Source organism: Microcaecilia unicolor, chromosome 4 (assembly GCF_901765095.1).
Source record: "Microcaecilia unicolor chromosome 4, aMicUni1.1, whole genome shotgun sequence".
NCBI classification, from domain to species: domain Eukaryota; kingdom Metazoa; phylum Chordata; class Amphibia; order Gymnophiona; family Siphonopidae; genus Microcaecilia; species Microcaecilia unicolor.
Genome location: NC_044034.1, coordinates 266,781,617 through 266,802,642, shown reverse-complemented (window position 1 = coordinate 266,802,642; position 21,026 = coordinate 266,781,617). Strand labels below are relative to the sequence as shown.

At 44.0% G+C, this 21,026-nt stretch overlaps 1 protein-coding gene across 5 annotated transcripts in view; it reads left to right on the top strand.

Moving 5' to 3' along the window:
• Positions 1-21,026, top strand: part of MCF2L (MCF.2 cell line derived transforming sequence like) — a 329,928-nt gene that overhangs the window by 153,997 nt on the left and 154,905 nt on the right. For all 5 annotated transcript variants that reach the window (XM_030201525.1, XM_030201522.1, XM_030201526.1 and 2 more), the window contains exon 4: positions 16,187-16,277. In XM_030201525.1, the coding sequence (XP_030057385.1) occupies positions 16,187-16,277 (91 nt within the window). The remainder of the gene's footprint in view (positions 1-16,186; positions 16,278-21,026) is intronic.

Genomic DNA, 21,026 nt, shown 5'->3' with positions numbered 1-21,026 from the left:
ATGATTTCAGTTTTGTTGACAATGGACCTGGCATTAATGTAGCCCAGACGTAGAGTTAGATAAGGCTTGGTGTTATGAGATGACGAGGGAATATTTATAATTTGTCTTGTTATTTGTGCTTTTTCATTAATTGCTTTAGACATTTTTGGTGTTATGGGCTTAGTTAGACTATCATCTTCCAATTATAGTTGGTGAGGTTGGGATGGATTTCTGTGGTTATGAAGATTTCGTGAGGACGTAATTAGTTTAATTGGTCTTTTGTGGTGATGGAGAACTGGAATGAAGCTAAGATCAGGTGGGAGGGCTTTGGAGGTTGCAAGGATAAGAACAAGTGAGAGAATGGTGAGAAGAAAGTTAAGGAGATTCATTTTGATGAAGAGAAAGGATTCAACAGTGTAAGGGAATGAAGATGATTATTAGCAAGACTGTCTAGTGATAGAATCAGCTACTAGATCATAAATAAGGGAATGTTATATATACAAAGCTGGTTGATTTGCAAAACCAAACAGCTCTATGCTAAACAATCTGCTATCCTTATATTTTGTACAGTACTAGGGGACATACATACATACATCAACACTATCACTGATGAGAAGGGTGTTAAAAAATGATTAGTCCCGGTTGACAGATATGCTAGGTACGTGTCACTGTCTCCCCCTAAAATGGTTTGTATTATTTACTCCGGTATATCTACTTGATACTTGATTTGATGTAATATGTTTTTATTTCCACACTATAAGTACTGCACTTGGTATCATTCTTGTATCATAGGATATTCCTTTCTTTCGCAGGGATTGTGATTGATTATTACATTGAGGGGCATAATAGAATGGGGCGCCCAAGTATTCCTGAGGGCGTCCCCACAGGATGGCCCTGTGAAGGGGCGGAGAAACCGCTATTGTCGAAACAAGATGGGCATCCATCTTTCATTTCGATAATACGGTCGGGGACGCCCAAATCTCAATATTTAGGTCGACCTTAGAGATGATCGACTTAAATGTTGAGATGGTCGACCTTAGAGATGGTTGTCCCCGGTTTTCGGTGATAATGGAAACCGAGGACGCCCATCTCAAAAATGACCAGATCCAAGACATTTGGTCATGGGAGGAGCCAGCATTCATAGTGCACTGGGACACCAACTGGGCACCCTAGGGGGCACTGCAGTAGACTTCGGTGCTGAGCCCCTCAAAACCGCCCAAAACCCACTCCCCACAACTGTACACCACTACCATAGCCCTAAGGGGTGAAGAGGGCACCTACATGTGGGTACAGTGGGTTTCTGGTGGGTTTTGAAGGGCTCACATTTACCATCACAAGTGTAACAGGTAGCGGGGGATGGGCCTGGGTCCGCCTGCCTAAAGTGCACTGCACCCACTAAAACTGCTCCAGGGACCTGCATACTGCTGTCATGGAGCTGGGTATGACATTTGAGGCTGGCATAGAGGCTGGCAAAAAATATTTAAAAAGTTTTGTTTTTGAGGGTGGGAGGGGGTTGGTAACCACTGGGGGAGTAAGGGGAGGTCATCCCCGATTCCCTCCGGTGGTCATCTGGTCAGTTTGGACACCTTTTTGAGGCTTGGTCGTGAAATAAAATGGACCAAGTAAAGTCGCCCAAGTGCTCCCTTCTTTTTTCCATTATTGGCCGAGGACGCCCATCTCTTAAGCATGCCCCAGTCCTGCCTTTGCTATGCCTCTGACACGCCCCCACTCCCCGCGACGGAGTGCAGTTGAGGATGCCAAAAATCAGCTTTTGATTATACCGATTTGGGCGACCGTGAGAGAAGGACGCCCATCTCCCGATTTGTGTCGGAAGATGGGCGCGCTTCTCTTTCGAAAATGCCCTTGATTGTCTCATAATGCTATCAGTGGCACCGTCTGCTCTCCTCAGTGATTGTTCATTGTTGTTTACTACATATATAGAGACACATACTGGGTTAGACCAGAGGTCCATCAATTCCAACATTCTGTTTCCAACACCGGTCAATCTAGGTCACAAGTATCTGGCAAGATCCCAAAATTTGATAAGATTCATTCTGCCTTACCTCTAGGGTTAAGTATTGGTTCTCTAGCTCTATTTTAATATGGGCTTTTCCTTCAAGAACTTTTTCAAACCTTTTTTAAACCCACCTACTCTAATTTTTTTACCCAGTGGCGTTCCTAGGGGGGTGGCGCCCTGCCCCCCCCGGGTGCAGCACCCCCCCCCCCCCCGATGCAGCACGGACCCCCCCCGGGTGCACGCCACTGAGGTGGGGGGTGCCGCAGCGCGCGCCTGCTCAGAGTTCCCTGACTTTGCGCGTTCGCTGCAGCTCCCTCTGACCTGGAACAGGAAGTGACCTGTTCCAGGGCAGAGGGAGCTGCAGCGAGCGCGCGAAGAAGTCAGTGAAATCAGAGCAGGCGCGCGCCGCGGCAACCCCCAGCGGTGTGCACCCAGGGCGGACCGCTCCCACCGCCCCCCCCCCCCCCCCCTTGGTACGCCACTGTTTTTACCTCATCCTATGGCAAATTAATTCCAGAGCTTATTATATGTTGAATGAAAAAATATTTTCTTCTATTTGTTTTAAATATACTACTTTGTAACTTCATGGCATGTCCCATAGTCTTTTTATTGTTTGAAAGAGTAAATAATTAATTTACGTTTACCCATTTCATTTCACTCTTGACTATATAGACCTGTTTCATATCTCAGCCCAATCTGAACAGCCCTAAATTATTTAGCCTTTCCTCATAGTAGAGTCATTCCATCCCCTTTTAGCATTTTGCTTTCTTTCCCTGTGCTTTTCTCTAATTCCGCCTTTTTGAGATGCTGTGACCAGAAGTGGATGCAGTATTTGAGATGCAGTTACAGCATGGAACAATACGGAGGCATTATGATCTCATTTGTATTATTCTTTATTTCTTTCCTAATAATTCTTAATATTCTGTTTGCTTTCTTGGCTACTGCCAGCCACTGAGTAGAGAATTTCAAGGTATTGTCCACTATGACGTCTAGATCCTTTTCTTGGATGGATACCCTTAATATAGAACCTAGCATCGTATAGGTATTAGGGATGGGCACCAAAAAAATTTTCATGTTTGTGTTCATTGTTACGTATGCACTATGGGATGAATTCTATATACAGTGGTGGAAATAAGTATTTGATCCCTTGCTGATTTTGTAAGTTTGCCCACTGACAAAGACATGAGCAGCCCATAATTGAAGGGTAGGTTATTGGTAACAGTGAGAGATAGCACATCACAAATTAAATCCGGAAAATCACATTGTGGAAAGTATATGAATTTATTTGCATTCTGCAGAGGGAAATAAGTATTTAATCCCTCTGGCAAACAAGACCTAATACTTGGTGGCAAAACCCTTGTTGGCAAGCACAGCGGTCAGACGTCTTCTGTAGTTGATGATGAGGTTTGCACACATGTCAGGAGGAATTTTGGTCCACTCCTCTTTGCAGATCATCTCTAAATCATTAAGAGTTCTGGGCTGTCGCTTGGCAACTCGCAGCTTCAGCTCCCTCCATAAGTTTTCAATGGGATTAAGGTCTGGTGACTGGCTAGGCCACTCCATGACCCTAATGTGCTTCTTCCTGAGCCACTCCTTTGTTGCCTTGGCTGTATGTTTTGGGTCATTGTCGTGCTGGAAGACCCAGCCACGACCCATTTTTAAGGCCCTGGCGGAGGGAAGGAGGTTGTCACTCAGAATTGTACGGTACATGGCCCCATCCATTCTCCCATTGATGCGGTGAAGTAGTCCTGTGCCCTTAGCAGAGAAACACCCCCAAAACATAACATTTCCACCTCCATGCTTGACAGTGGGGACGGTGTTCTTTGGGTCATAGGCAGCATTTTTCTTCCTCCAAACACGGCGAGTTGAGTTCATGCCAAAGAGCTCAATTTTTGTCTCATCTGACCACAGCACCTTCTCCCAATCACTCTCGGCATCATCCAGGTGTTCACTGGCAAACTTCAGACGGGCCGTCACATGTGCCTTCCGGAGCAGGGGGACCTTGCGGGCACTGCAGGATTGCAATCCGTTATGTCGTAATGTGTTACCAATGGTTTTCGTGGTGACAGTGGTCCCAGCTGCCTTGAGATCATTGACAAGTTCCCCCCTTGTAGTTGTAGGCTGATTTCTAACCTTCCTCATGATCAAGGATACCCCACGAGGTGAGATTTTGCGTGGAGCCCCAGATCTTTGTCGATTGACAGTCATTTTGTACTTCTTCCATTTTCTTACTATGGCACCAACAGTTGTCTCCTTCTCGCCCAGCGTCTTACTGATGGTTTTGTAGCCCATTCCAGCCTTGTGCAGGTGTATGATCTTGTCCCTGACATCCTTAGACAGCTCCTTGCTCTTGGCCATTTTGTAGAGGTTAGAGTCTGACTGATTCACTGAGTCTGTGGACAGGTGTCTTTCATACAGGTGACCATTGCCGACAGCTGTCTGTCATGCAGGTAACGAGTTGATTTGGAGCATCTACCTGGTCTGTAGGGGCCAGATCTCTTCTGGTTGGTGGGGGATCAAATACTTATTTCCCTCTGCAGAATGCAAATAAATTCATATACTTTCCACAATGTGATTTTCCGGATTTAATTTGTGATGTGCTATCTCTCACTGTTACCAATAACCTACCCTTCAATTATGGGCTGCTCATGTCTTTGTCAGTGGGCAAACTTACAAAATCAGCAAGGGATCAAATACTTATTTCCACCACTGTATGATGCTGAAAAAAACACTATTCTATAAGCTGCACTTAAAGTTGGGCACAGTTTATAGAATAGCACATGCCCAGGACTCATACCTAACTTTAGATGCGGCCATTTGCACCAACTGAAACGTGGTGCAAATGTACATGCCTATATTAAGTGCCTATCCCCCTTATTCTATAACAATGCGCATAAATGCTAAAAATACCCCCGTTCTGCCCATGACCCTCCCATTTCACACCACTTTTTTTATTAGCACATAAAATTTAGGCATGGATCCTGTGCCTAAATTACACACACAACTTCCAATTAAATCTAATTAGTGCCAATAATTGTTAAAAAGCCAATTATTGGCGCTAATTAGCTCATTCAGTTTAATTGTGCATGTAAATTGGGTGCATGCCAAAATTTGCTTTTGGAGATTTTTATAAAATTAGGGAATGTGTGGACATAGTACATACTCCTCTTAAAGGGGGCATGCTGTTTGCACAGTGTGCACTCTTTCCTGCATGCATGGTGGTTCACATGTTAATGCATATATACCCCTCTTGAAACAGTGTGCACTATGTGCAAATAGTGCACTCTCTTTAAGAAAAGTGTTTACTATGGACTAGATTCAATAAATGGCGCCCAAAGTTGGACACCATCATGATTCGCGCCAACCTATTATTCTGTACCCAGTCCATCACAAGTACATCTAGGCACCTTACATGCTAAAGAGAAAGGAGAAAGATTGGAAAAGAAGGGAGTAAAGGTTTTTAGACTGAAACAAAAGGAATTGGGGGGGGGGGGGGGGGTGGAACTACAATATTGATAGGAAAGCAGGGGAAACATAAAAAGAAGGGGAGTTACTGTGATCCAGATCCACCCCTCGGAGGGGCTGTCTTACATATAGGCATCTTGGAAAAGGAAAGTTTTTAAATCTATTTTGAATTTTTGAAGCATCACTTGTTCATGCAAATGTTGTGGTAATCTGTTCCAGTTTTCTGGATCCTGCACAGAAAAAAATAATGGCTCCTGTATGTTCATGAAAAATTTCCCTGAATGAGTATACCACCAGACTATGTTGGGTGGTTGATCGTAGTGTACGCGATTCAATATAAGGGATTAGTAGATGGAAAAGGTATTGGGGGTTCGCCAGACATGATGGCCTTATGCACTAGAAGTAGGATTTTGTAAATGATTAAATGAGGAAAAGGTAGCAGTGTGCCGCTTTGAGAAGTGGTGTAACATGATCAAATTTTTTGAAGCTGGTAATTAATTTGATGGCAGTATTTTGTATGAGTTGTAAATGGCATATTTCTTTTTGGGTCAAACCTCTATATAGTATGTTGTAGTAATCGGGTTGGCTGATGAAGAAGGAATGGATCAAAATATTTAGCACAGATGTAAGTAAGTAATTATTTGTTCTTGTATCCCGCAGTTATCCAGAAACAAGTCTTGGTTCAATGTGGCTTACATATTGAAATTAGAAGAGATAGCGAATAACATTACATTTGCAGAGTAGTGTTGACAACAGTAATTCATGTGATTAGTCATACCATTCTTGAACAGGTATGTTTTTAGTTCTTTTCTGAATTTGAGATAGTTTGTGATGCTTCTTATGACCTTGGGGGTTGAGTTCCACCATTTGGAACCCAGATAGCTAAATCCAGCTGTATAGATAGATTTGTAGATTAAGTTTCTGCAGTTGGGTAGATGAAGCAGTAAGTAGCTTGTGGTTCCTGGGCTTGCATTTCTTGATGATAGTTCGATCAGGTTTAGTGTATAATCAGGAGACATGCCAAACAGTATTTTGAAAATAAATTTGCTAACTTTGAAAAATAGACTGGCCTTGTTTGGTAGCCAGTGTAGCTTTGTGAGTAATGGGGTTACTCTTTCATATTTTGACTTCTTTAATATCATTCTTTCTGCCGTATTTTGAACAGTCTGAAGTGATTTTAGAGTGTTTCTTTACACCCTATGTATGCTGCATTGCAGTAATCTAGTTGGGACATTATCAGAATTTCTACTAGTAGCTGAAATGATTGTCTTGGAAAATAATCTCTGATTCTTCTTAATTTCCATAGAGTTCTGAAGCGCTTTGAGGTGACTGCTGAGACTTGATTTTCTAGAGACAGATATTTGTCAAGGATAATTCCTAATACTTTTGTGTTTTGATTAGGTATATTTGTTGGCCAGTCATGAAGTTTTGGTATGAAGTGGGAATTGTGTGAGTTATATAGAACTAGAAATTTGGTTTTATCTTTGTTTAGTTTTAGTTTGAAAGTTGTGGCCCAGTTTTCCATAATGTCCAGACCTTTTTGAACTTTAACGATTTCATTGATCTAATTTCTCTATGACGGTAGAAGCATATTTAGTGATTTGTGGTCAAAATTAAAGTATCTGATCTAAAATAACACCCAGGACCTTCACCGTCGAATGTCGTGGAACTGATTTCGAAGATAGTAAGAGAGGGTGTATTAGGGTAGACATCTTGATTTGTCTGGGTTAAGCACTAACCTGTTCTTTTGTAGCCATGTGTACAATTGCATTAGTTTAGAATTAATAGCAGAAATCACTATAGAATTTGGGGGATCTGAAGTACATAATAATTGAATGTCATCTGCTTTTGCATAATCTGTAAATCCTAACGATTGTGCCAGGGTGAGGAAAGGTACCATAAATATGTTAAATAACATTGGCAATAGAATAGAGCCCTGTGGTACTCCTGAGTGTTGTGAGAATGGTGTTGATGTGGTATTCTGCAAGTGGACTACATAGCGGCGGTTAGAGAGATATGATTGGAACCATTAAAATGCTGTATCATGAATTCCCAGCTGTGTTAATCTATCTAGTAAGATGGTATGGTCTACCAGATCAAATGCTGCCGATAAATCGAGTGATAACACGATTACATAGCATTCCCTCCCCAAATCCAAAGCAGTTCTAAAAGTTCATTCAGCAAAGTCCCCAAAAATTAATTCAGCAATTTTGTCTTCCTCTAAACTCAAGTCTTCTGTACCCTCCCCTCAGAGAATATCCTGAGGAAAGGGGACCCCCCACCCTTTCACACCAGCAATTACACTCCTGGTATCTGCCACACGTGTGAAACTTGAGTTCAGTGTCAGGCTTCTGTTCCATTCCCTGGAAACCTGCTCAGGTGTGTGCATTAAACTTGCTCTCCACATACTGAATCAAACTCACCACCAAGGTTTCTAACAGACCCTTTGATTTCCCACTCTTTACCTTGACCAGGGCAGAAGTGTCCATGGGCTCTATTTCAGTCTCTACATTCACCTCCTGAGTCTCTGAAATCCCCTCTGCTGACATCCACTCCATGGGCTCTCCTTCTCCTCCCTTCTCCCGCAGCTGCTCATAATCCCTAGCATTAGCCTGCCTGAAAAGGTCATGGGACTCCTCCCTGGGAACCTGGGACTTGTAGTCTGGTTTAACTTCTTTCAAAGAGTCCTGGGATCCCCTCCGAGGATCCTGGGAGTTGTATTGTGGGTTAACCCTTCTACAAGAGTCAGGTTACCCACCCCGGGGAAGCTGGGAATTGTAGTCCCTCAATAGTTCCTGTGGACGCCTGTCCTTCCAATATCTTGTTCCAGTGTCCTGCCCTCTAACTCTGCCGGGTTAGGGTTACCATATGGCCCCAGAAAAAGGAGGACACATTGATCCAATCTGGGTTTTGCTTCCATTGAAAGGGTTTGCCAAGCAAGGGAGGAATGGGTGAGACCAGTAGTAGAAGTTTCACAGTTCTGGGATTTTCTCCCAGACCTGTCAAACCTAAGCTCGCCTCCCCTAAACAACAAGGTCTGGAGGTCCAGTGGACTTCCAGGCACCCCCACTCCCCTAAACACCAAAAAGACCCTTGGTGGCCCAGTGAGAATTGTAGCCCTCACCCCAACACTAAAGAGACCTTGGTGGTCCAATGGGATTGCTAGCCCTCCTCACCATCACCGGCACCTCCTCCCCACGGCCTACCTTGAAGTTGGAGGAGAGAGGGGCCAGCGCTCCCTCCCTCCTGTGCAGTACATCCTCAAAATGGTGGCACCTTGCACCTTAACCCTCCTCCATCTTCGAGGTAGACCACAGGGGGAGGAGGGCCAGTGAGGATGAGGAGGGCTAGCAGTCCCACTGGACCACTAGGCAGGGGCGTAGCTATGGGTGGGCCTGGGTGGGCCCAGGCCCATCCAGACAGCCGGCAGCTCTCCAGTCCTCCTCCTCTCGAGTCCTGATATGGAAGTTGTAGGCAGGTCCGTCATTGTAGTGGTTGCGCTGCAGCTGCAGCCTGCACGTCATAGTTCAGTGCCTTCCTCGCTCCCTGTCCGGTTCTGTGCTGCTTTGCCTTGCTCTTTGTTCCCCGCCCCCAGTGCGTGTGCATCACAGCGCCGAAGTTGAGCTGAACGGGAAATGTTCTGTGCCGGCTCAGGCTGCCGTCAGTGTCACTGTTGCCCCCCCCCCCCCCCAGGCCTATTCAGCACTCCCCTGCAGCCCCACACCATGGAGCGGAGCACACAGCACAGCGAGTGCTGAGCTCTCTGCACCACCTGCCCACTACTGAAGCCCAGCTGCACAGGTAAAAAAAACTTTTAACGTGTACTGAAGTCAGTGTAATGCTGGCTGGTGGTGCTGGTGAGCTTCTTGGTGGGGGTGGAATCCAGGAAAATAATGTGGAAGGGCAGGAAGAAAAAAATGGAGAATAGAGGAGGAATATGGAAAGGCAGGCAGGAAGAAGAGACAAGTAGAAAAAGGAAAGAAGCAGGAGAAGTGAGCAGAGAGAAGGAAAAAGAAGAGAAAGTATTAAAGTAGCCACTCTCAAGGAAAGAGAGAGAGAGAGAGAGAGAGAGAGAACTAAAACAGAAAAGAAGACACTAGAAAGATAAAAGCAATACTAGAGAATAAGGAACAAAAGACCCAGAGCCAGAAACGAAGCCAAGGACAACAAAGAACTTAAACTATTTTATATCTGTAAGCTATGAAGCCCAATTTTACGCAGGGCAGTAAGCTGGAAAAGAATAGTCACTGATCATGATGGGTAAACAAAACTGCACGCCCAAGAAGAGCCAAGCAAGAAACCAAGCTCCAAAATGTTTTGGGGGCTTTTTAGGTAGTTTTTAACATGGAATAATTCCTCCCTCAATCACACCTTCATACCCCATGTCCAAGTAAGAAATTACCCATGGGTGACTTGGAGGAGGTGTAAATGCAGACAGGGAAATATTTTGAACTATATGGTTAGTTCCATTGCAAAACAGGAAACACGTGTAGTTTTAACTTTTGCCCAAAGCATGCCTAGAGCATGCTTCTTCAAATCTGTTCAGGAAGGGCTGATGGCAGTCTACGGGGATGGATGGGGAGGAAGGGAAAAGCTGATGCTGGGCTACGGTTGGGGGGGGGGGGGTAGGGAAAAGAAAAGCTGATGCTGGGCTATGGTTGGGGGGGTAGGGAAGGGAAAAGCTGATGACGGGCTATAGGGATGGATAGGAGGGAGTTTAGGGAAGGGCTGATGTCAGGTTACAGGACAATTTCTAATTTTTGGTCCTTTATTCTGTAATTGATGAGGGTTCTTGTGTTCTTCATTTGACTGAGTATGTTGGTATGTGGTTTGGGTGGGGATCTATGAGTGACTTGTCTGACTTTTCCAATGGGATGCATAGTGCTGTTGTGTATATTCACTGCTGCCTTTGTAAAGGTATTGTTATTGAAACTGGTGTTAAAGTTTGCAAAGTTTGAAGTATATATTGCTGTAATTATATTGCAGAATCCTGTCATGTGCGTTGAGATGTTTGCCATTATAGTAGACTTAGAGGGGCATAATTGAACGAAAACGTCTATCTCCATGGGCGTTTATCTCCGAGAACGGGTCCGTGAAGGGGCGGACCGAACCGTATTTTCGAAAAAAATAGACGTCCATGTTTTATTCGACAATTTGTGAGTTGGGCGTATTTGTTTTTCAGTGATAATGGAAAATGAAAGCGCCCAGCTCAAAAACGAATAAATCCAAGGCATTTGTTCGTGGAAGGGGCCAGGAGTCGTAGTGCACTGGTCCCCCTCACATGCCAGGACACCAACCGGGCACCCTAGGGGGCACTTTTACAAAAACAAAAAAAAAGGTCAAAGAGCTCCCAGGTGCATAGTACCCTTCCCTTGTGTGTTGAGCCCCCCAAATCCCCCTCAAAACCCACTGCCCACAAGTCTACACCATTACTATAGCCCTAAGGGGTGAAGGGGGGCACCTACATGTGGGTACAGTGGGTTGGGGGGGTTGGACGACTAAGCATTAAGCAGCACAATTGTAACAGGTGGGGGGGGGGGTGGGCCTGGGTCCACCTGCCTGAAGTCCACTGCACCCCCTAACAACTGCTCCAGGGACCTGCATACTGCTGCCAGGGAGGTGGGTATGACATTTGAGGGTGAAAATAAAAAGTTGTGAAACATCATTTTTTGTGGTGGGAGGAGGTTAGTGACCACTGGGAGAGTCATGGGAGGTCATCCCTGATTCCCTCTGGTGGTAATCTGGTCATTTAGGGCACTTTTTGGGGCCTTATTCGTGAAAAAACAGGGTCCAGGAAAAGTGCCCTAAATTCTAGCTACAAACACATACTTTTTTTCCATTATCGGCGAAAGGCGCCCATCTCTGTTCGGGTGATAACCACGCCCCAGTCCCGCCTTCACCACGCCTCCGACATGCCCCCGTCAACTTTGTACGCTTCCGCGATGGAGTGCAGTTGAAAACGTCCAAGTTCGGCTTTCGATTATACCGCGTTATTCGTTTTTGTGAGATAAACTCCTATCTCCTGATTTAGGTCGCAATATAGGCATTTTTGTCTTTCGATTATAAGCTGGTTAATGTAGCTATAATTTAAAAATATTTATTTTTCCATTAAGTATGTATATGGTTTATATTGATGCAGGGCAGCTGTTGGGCAGATTACTTAGAAATTCATCATCAAGTTCATTCTAAGGCATTATTTTGTAGTATCCCAAGAAACACTACTCATACCAATATACACAGTGCCCACCCATATTAGCCCTGGGCCCACCCAAAATGTGAGGTCTGGCTACGCCATTGCCACTAGGGTCTCTTCAGTATTGAGGCGTGTGCTTGGGGGAGCGGGCTTATGTTTGACAGGTTCGGGAGAAAATCCTGGACCTGTTTGACAGGTCTGGACAGCCCGGACCTTTCAAACAACTTCTGCGGGAGGATTGTTCCTTGAGCTCATACCCAGTCACAATCCTCTCACAAAAGTACTCCCATGATTGAAGCTAATAGTGCACCTAAATTTGCATGTTACTAACTTCGATCATAGGGGTGTTATTTCTCTGTGCTGTTCTGGCGTTAATTTTAAAGTGTTATTTGGAATGGCTTGGGGGATTTGATCATCTGCCTGTAAGTGATTTTCTCACTATTGTAAGCAGTAGTTTAGCCATGGAACACACCAGTATGCTATTGTTAAAATAGCTCTGAAAGAAACTTGAACATGGTTAACATATTGTTAACCAGATCTTACCCTCACATGATTGAGAATATTCCTGGGCATTCCCCAAGGAAACACTAAGAGCCCAACTCAATTACTGGAGGCAGCTGTGAGGAGAAATCTCAAACCTTATCCTTCCCAGGTGGTTTCTGGCATGGTCTAGCAGGAATTAAAGAAAGGAAATTATCAGTTAAAAGATTTTACCTTATCGTCCTGCTAGACCAATCCAGACAAGCGGGGCATACCCAAACTTTAAGGATCTTGGGTAGCAGAAGGACAAGGACCACCTCCCCTCCAAGTATTGCTTTACCAAAAGGCATTGCACTTTCAGACTTGAACAACAAGAAAGAAACCCATGACAAGAATTCAGTGTCACTGACCTGCAGGTACTTCTCAGCACAACCACCCTAGACCTTGCTCAAGATGCTGTTTGAACTGGTGTCGACTGACTGGGACATTAGTCCAGTTCAAGATGAACGTAGAGAAGAGCCTAAGTTACAGGCAGCTCAGAGGCTACCTTTTCTGCACAGCCTGTTGAAAGAAGAGGATGATGCATTGGCTTCAATCATACTCACAAACACCAAAGAACCTCGAACATCCAATACATGAAGGGCACGAGAACCACTCCATTTCTCACTGGAGAAGGACAGCAGACCAAACACCTGATTTCTGAGGAAGACCTTTGGTAACAAGCAGGGGCCGTCCACAAGAACTGAAAACTACAGAGAAAGAGAAGTAAGGGGTCCTACAGAAAAGCCTTCAAAGAACAGACATGCCCAGAGAAAGCACCAATTGAAAAAAAAAACAATATAGAGGAACCAATCCTCAGAGCATTCTGAGCTGCATTCAGTCTCCCTGAGGGGCTATCTTCCCATAGGAGGCTGGAAATGTTTCACCTCCTTCCAAGATGCAAAATTCCTGGATTCAACGCTAGCAAGATCCATTGTGCTCACCCACTGCATGAACCTGCACCTAGAAGGAGCTAAGGACTGGACCATTATCTGATCTCCCCACCAGAACATTCATCAACAAATACCAGCTTTCTATGATCATACCTTACCTGAAGAAGAATGTTCTGCTTTGAAAGCTTGTCAAAATATGTATTGTTATTGCAGTAAAATGTATTTACCTTATTTTCCTTTCTTTTGTTTCATTTTATTCTGTTTTATTTCTACTTATTACCAGTTTCAGAAGAAGAGTTTTTTTAATTCAGAGAGTGGTGATATTTCCGAACATTTTTCCAGAAGCAGTAACCCTGACTATGAAGCTAAATAAGTTCAAAAGTAAAATTGTTCAACTGTTAAGGAGGAAACAATATTGGCAAATTTGATGATACAGTTACACACAAGGGAAAATAGCTAATTCAGTGATTCTGATCTATTTACTACTAGTAAAGAAGGCCCGTTTCTGATATAAATGAAATGGGCACTAGCAAGGTTTTCCTCGGAGTGTGTATGTTTCAGAGAGAGTGTGTGTGTGAGAGAGATGGAGTGTGTGTGTGTGTGAGAGAGAGAATTAGTGAGACAGAGAGAGACAGAGTGTGTATGTCTTTGTGTGTGAGAGAGAGAGAGAGAGAGAGAGAGAGAGTGTATGTGAGACACAGAGTGTATGTTTGTGTGAGAATGAGAGTGTATGTGAGACAGAGAGATAGACTGTGTGAGTGTGTCAGAGAGAGTGTATGTGAGAGACAGAGTGAGTGTGTGCCCCCTCCCCCTCTCTCAGGACCCCCTTCCATCCCTACCTCTCCGGTCTCAGGACCCCCTCCACCCCCACCTCTCTGGTCTCAGGACCCCCCTCCCCACCTCTCTGGTCTCAGGACCCCCACCTGTCTGGTCTCAGGACCCCCTCCCCCCCTCTCATCCCTGGACCCCTTTCCCCCCCCCTCTCTCTCGTCCCATGCACCCACTGTTGGTCTCTGTTGCCTTGGACCAAGCAGGACGTGTGCTGCAGGCTCTCCCCTTCATTATTGCTGCCTGTTGTTAAAAGTTTTTACCTGCTGCTGCGCCGCCAAGAGTGAAGGGGAGCACGGACGGACGCTGCTTCAGAGTGCCTTTGGTTTCATTTCAGTTTCAGCTGTTCCTGTGGTCCCACTCTTCCGGAAACAGGAAATGAGGGCGGGACCAGACGAACAGCTGAAATTGAAGCCAAAGCAAAGGCAGCCTAAAGCAGTTCAGCTGTCAGTTGTGATCGTGGACTGAAGCTCGAGTGCTGTAGCGGCTAACGCGTTCCGTGCTCCTGCAGTCCCACGTCTCAGCCCTGTCTTATTTTGTTTGGTCACGTGCTTCCTGCCTCCTGGCTTGGAATTGTAGCATCTCCTGACGTCAGGCATGCAGGGTTCTACTGTGGGAGAGTGACGTCAGGAGATGGTTACAAACGCAGCCAGAGACATTGGAACGTTGCAACAGCAAATTATTATATTAGATATTTGGGGTCAGAGAGGAACTTTTATGATTATTGCAGTATTGACTGCTAATGCTACTTCAGGACTATCTTTTAAAATGTGTTGTTAGACAGAAGACGATAGACCTCTATGGACTGGTGGTCTACCTTCAGCCATAACAGTGTCTATGAATTTTTATAGTCTTGAAATGTGTACCTGAAGCCTTAAAAGATTCTTGAGCAATTTCTGAGTTTTAAATGTGCAGGAAATTGTAGGGCCCTTTTACTAATCTGCATTATGCTGCTGGCTTGGGTTGTACTGTGCTAATGATTTGTGCACTAAAAAAGGAGTCAGAGTTCTAAAATTCCCATGTTAGCTGCCTAACACAGGACTGGGTAGGAGATGTTCATGAAATAGGTGAATAGAGGAATGGTCAGTTGTGATAACGCATTTGGTCAGTACCACAGGCTAGCTGCCACTATTGCCTATAGGGCGACCGCAGGATTAAGGAACCTTCTTACCTCTCTCCTCCCCTGATAAGCTAACAATTTGTGGTTTGAATTTTCTGTGGTCTCCTGGATCCCTTTAGATTAGTGAACCCCATAGTCTGAAGAAGATTGTATCATTTTATTTAATGTGACCCTACTGTGTTTCCATAGCTATGGTAGTCATCAGATCACATGTATCCTAAGCAAAAAATAAATTGTACATCATACTTACAGGTACTGCTATTTGTAGAGTCCACGTCACAATTCACCCCTCGGTGATCTACTTATTTTTGAAGCCTTACAGAGAATTCACTTCATGTGAATTTCACTCACTAACACACTAAGTATTAGCAATTCCTGTCACCAAGCCAGGCACTTGCCTTTTTATTTGCTATTGTGATTGGCCCCAGTGGACTGCTGGCACTGCAGAATTGTCTTGAATGGAAAGTCGCAGACCGTGAGCTTATCCCTGCATTTGTACTCTGTGACTGCAGCACATGCAGTTAAAGGAAGCGAGCAAAACAAAGGTCATTGCAGAGATTTGAAGTATGAACTCTCCCATAGATGTTTCCATTTCAAGGACACACTCCTCATCTTGCTTTTCTGCTGCGTTATTTTTATCTTCTGGAAATTGCAAGAATTTTCTTACCAGGCAGAACTAAAATCCCTCCACGTCAAGATACTGAACATCAGAGAAAGAAGGAACAAACAGTAATGTGGTATTCAGATTGTAATGTTAAGGGTTAAAAAAAAATCAACAAGCTGGGAGAGAAAAAAAAACAAAAATTGCCTGATTTTAATCATTTCCCTTTCCAAAATAATGATTTGCTTGATTTAAAAAAAACTGGCTGAAGGATGCATACTGCTGCGGGGACTGACAGGTTCAGGATACTGGCAGCTTGCCAACCTGCATGTGGACTACACGATGGCGTGACTGAATCAAACTGCATAGAATATCCTCACCGAACTGTTGCTGAATCCTAATGTATAGTCATATGTATAGACATACTACGTTTATGTAAGCATGATCAGTCTGAAAGGGTTAAGTCCATGCTCACTCTGCAAATTTGTTTTTTTCTTATTGGGGAGAGGGTGATTCAGCAAAAACACTTTACCTTTTATCGTTACACTGTAGCTTTTTATTTTCCATCTAGTTTACAAGATGCCGGAATTGGATTTATTCTGATCATAGACAGAAGATTGGACAAATGGACGTCAGTGAAAGCCTCTGTACTGCGAATAGCGGTAAGTTCATTTTTATCTAAATGCTTCCCTCCCTGACCTCCTTGGCAAGTAAATGATATTTAGCGTATCCACTTTACTGCCAGGGCATTGTTTTAGTGTAGCTTTATTTTATGTTTTCATTTGTTGAATGTCTGAATAATGGCACTGAGGAAATGTGATCAGGCTGCATCTTGCAGCCTGGTAACGCAACACTCGGTTGATTTTTATGGCATCCCCCTACACGCTGTAAAGCAGATGTCACTAAGCCACAATTTCATAAGGAACACTGGAAAGCATTTTAATCATGGGATCACATCTTATGCTGCATCGTCTCTTGTTTTCAGCACTATTGAATTTTCTCCATCAAGCAGTGGTTTAGGACTGCAGGTGTGCAGTAGAATTTACAGCTAATTTCAAGTATCCTTGACTTGAAGAATAATACTGCATTTCCCTCTAGATTACGGGTTGTGACCTATTTGAAAATCATAATTAGGAGTTGGAAACTCAGTGGGTGATGTAATGAAAAATGAAATTTCTGAATATAATAGCATAGGGTATTTAACCTGCCTAGTAGCAAGCATTCATAGTTCACATTCTGCATAAACTCCCTCATTCTATACCTTTGTAAGTGCCATTTGCATGCTAAAATTATAGCATACTAGCACTTAGGTGTGTGAATGTACTCTTGCACATGTAAGTTTACAGTTCAGTTTATTTAATATGCCGCAAATAATAATAAAATAAGTGATTCACAAATCAAAATCATGGAATGGAAATAATGGATAGAATCAAAAGGTAAAATTAATTTACATGGGGGTTTCTAATAAAATCTAAGGGAGGAATAAAGTAATTAAAATTAGAAATAAAATTAAACTAGGGAGGAACAAGAGGCGGGAAAGGTAAGATGAAAAGAAGACAAATTGACATTAGTGTGCAGAGGATAAACTCACTGTGAATGGTGGCGGAGGAAATTTTGTATTTACCAAGGAGCAGAGGTAAATGCTTTGGTAAAACGGCGAGCTTTAAATCTTACAAGAGAAAGTTCGGTTTGGAGGTGTAGAGGAGTGGCCTAGTGGTTAGGGTGGTGGACTTTGGTCCTGGGGAACTGAGGAACTGAGTTCGATTCCCACTTCAGGCACAGGCAGCTCCTTGTGACTCTGGGCAAGTCACTTAACCCTCCATTGCCCCATGTAAGCCGCATTGAGCCTGCCATGAGTGGGAAAGCGCGGGGTACAAATGTAACAAAAATAAATAAATAAATATTATTCCATAGGGTCGGTGAAAAGCTGCTAAGTGCTAGTTGGACGCTATGCAGTATTCTTCAGCTGAGTCATGCAAGTCTCTTAGGGCCCTGTTTACTAAGGTGGGTGTCTCTAGCGTTAGCGGGTGCTAAAAACATTCGCATGCCTGTAGAGCGGCTTAGTAAACAGGGCCCTGCTTGTCAATGGAAGGGAGGGTATACATGTGAGTGGATCATAGGCAGGGCTCCCAATTGCACATATAAGTTACAGAATACTGTATGTTTTGGAGGGAATTCTATATATGGCACTCAAAAATCAGCTCCCATCTTTGATATGCATGTAATTTGAATAATGAGCCCGGGAACATCAATAATTGGGTACTATTGATGTTAATTGGCACTCTAAAAATTTTGCGAGCTGCACGCTATTATATAAAGCATGGCGCCTAACTTGATTCATGAAGATCTGAAAAGGGGGTACGGCCAGGGGGCATGTCAGGGGTATTCCGCAGATTTCCACGCAGATTTATAGAATTTGCCGTAAGCACACCTGACCTTGATGCCAGCATTTACACCTGGTTTCAGCAGACGTAATGTCTGCCACCTAAATGTTTGGCTAAAACAAAAGAAGCACACAAGGGCCTTCAAGTCTGGGACAATCAGAATTCCTTAATGAATATAGCAGATAAATCCTTAATGAACAATACAGGGTTCTTTCCTTACATGTAAGTATCTGCAAATATGCTACTGCTATCGCTGACTGCATATGTGCAGATACTACATGAAAAGAGAGAACCTTGTATTGTTCATTAAGGATTTATCTGCTATATTCATTAAGGAATTGTGGATATTATTTTGACCTGATGCAGGTGGATTCTTTTGAAACACAACCTGTGTCAGGTAATTATTGAATAAAGGAATTCTGATTGTCCCAAGGCGCCTTGTGTGCTTTTTTTTGTTTTATCTTGGTTGCTGTACGTTTGATTTCTCTCTGTTTTTGGTGTGTAAAATTTCAGCATAGAATCAGTGGTAGGCGCAATTCTATAAAGTGCACACAATTTTTATATAATCGTGCTGGGTGCCGATATTTTTGGCTGCTGGCTTTTGAGCACCATTTATAGAATGCCCTTCTTAGCGCAAAAGTGCCGCATTTAGGTGCTCACATTTACGCTTGCTATCAACATGGCATGAGTGGGCACCCAGAGGTAAATGCGTAGATGCAGACACACTAGTATTCTATAATGAACTCTGGGCACCCAGGTGCTACTACAGAATCAGTGGTTAGTGCACTGCATTTAGATGCCTGACTTGTTGGTACCCAGTTACAGAATTGCCCCCATAGTTTACTGTTACAATCAATTTTGGTACTATTTTATAGTCTGAATTTCTTATCTTTAAGCTACATTTCTACTACACTCGTTGATTGTTTGCAGTATAATGCATAAAATAATGGTACTGCGAGACTGTTGTCATTCAGCTCTGTTCCTCTACCCAGAATAGCACACTGCACATCATTCTTAGATTTAGAAAGAGCCTCTTGTGTTTTATATACAAAGACTAAAAGACCCTTGCCACAACAGAGAAGCATTTTTGGGGGGGTTAGCAACATTCCTTCTAAGGTAAGCAGGGGTCCTCCAACTGTGTTCCTACTGTCGGGGGTGGTGCATCCGTACAGTGCAGTGTTTTCCAAATGGTGCACCGTGATGAACTCACAGGGATGCCGCGGAAGGATCCTATTCATGTCCTCTATGTGCCTCCACAAATCGTCTTCCAGCTGCTTCATCATGTTGCCTGCGAGAGGCCAGAAGGCATGCACCGGCTGCAGCCTGTAGGTAATCTTTAACAGCGCGGGAGGGGCAAAGGAGAATGCAAATGAGGCACTTCCACCTGGCAGACTTCAAAGTGAATCCAAAAAGGAAAAAGCTTCCACAAGTAGAACAGCTGCACTTCAGGAGTGGAAGATGCCATGAACCCAATGTGAGCTGGAACATGACAAGAAGCTTCTTCAAGCAACAGAAGACTATGGGCAACTTGACTTCAACCAAATTGAAATTTTATTCCACAAACGATCGCACGGATGCTGACAACTTGACCCAACATAGGCTGTGTTTCAGCAATCCTGCCTTCATCGAGGGTCCTGAATAATCAGCACTAAAACTTTAAATATGTGGAGAAGTATTACAGCTACAATGAGTCTACCTGTTTTGCATTCAGCGTCTACATGCTTTGTAGCTGTAATACTTCTCCACAAGATTTAAAGTTTTAATGCTGATTATTCAGGACCCCTGATGAAGGCAAGATTGCCAAAACACGGCCTGTGTTGGGTCAAGTCAGCATCTATATGATCGCTTGTGCAATAAAATTTCAATTTGGTTGAAGTCAAGTTGCCCATAGTCTTCTGTTGCTTGAAGAAGCTTCTTGTCTTGTTCCAGCTCACATTGGGTTTGTGGCATCTTCCACTCCTGCAGTGCTACTAGACTTCAAAGTGAAGTAGAACTGTTACCCTCTGCCCCAGTTATTTTTCTCTGTGGGTGCACAGCATGAAAGGGCCTTCTGATCTCCTGTCAAGTCCTGCCAGTCAGCGCAGAGAACTCTTAACTTGGACTGCTGCTGCACAGGGAACAAACTCTGATGCCTGTTTACTGGGACCCTGCTGTAAAAGCAGAGGAAGCACTGAAGCAAGTAGTGCTGCTCTCCTACTGCTGGCATGAGCAGATCGGGGAATGAATATTTAATTGTACTGGTTGGAACAGATAGGGAGCAAGTTATTTCTCACTTTACCCTTCAGGACTATGGTAACAGCATGGGGATCCAGGCACTGTATTGCTCAAAGTCAGCTGTGCAGTGCTGAAGGAAAACAGAACATCTATTCCAGAGGCGGCACTAGCAGCGAGGCTCCAGAAAAGGATTAAGAAACTGGGGGAAAAGTCATTTGGAAGGGATAGGGGAGGGAACAGGATGGTGGAAGCTGAGAAAAGTAGGTAAGAGTTGAAACTGTCTGGAATGGAGATGTTGCTGAAGATGGTGTGTTGAGGAAAGAAAGTGTGTTGTGGCGATCAGCTCATGAGAAAGTTTGGGGGAGATGAACTGAGGGACAGGAAGAGACTGAGAGATGGGTAGAGACTGAGAGTGAGTAGTGCAGGGCAATAAGCTGAAGCAGAGAAGTGAGTTCAGGGATCAAACTTCATTTTAGTTACTCAAGTCTCCCCACGTGTTCCCAAACAGCTGGATCAGTCTCATCATTGGAAGATGGAACACTTTTTCCAGCATTGGACCTGACTTTCACAATAAAGAATTGTCCTCTGCTTGGAAAATAGTTAAAATCACTGAGCTGACTTGTGTTTATAACCTCAAAAAGCTTTTATTTTATTTTTGTTACATTTGTACCCCACGCTTTCCCACTCATGGCAGACTCAATGCAGCTTACATATTGTATACACAGGGCCGTGCTAACCCACTCAGCAGGGTAAGCATGGCAGGGGGCGCCTGCCTTTCAGGGGCGCCGCCGCCGGCCGAGTCAATTAAAAAAT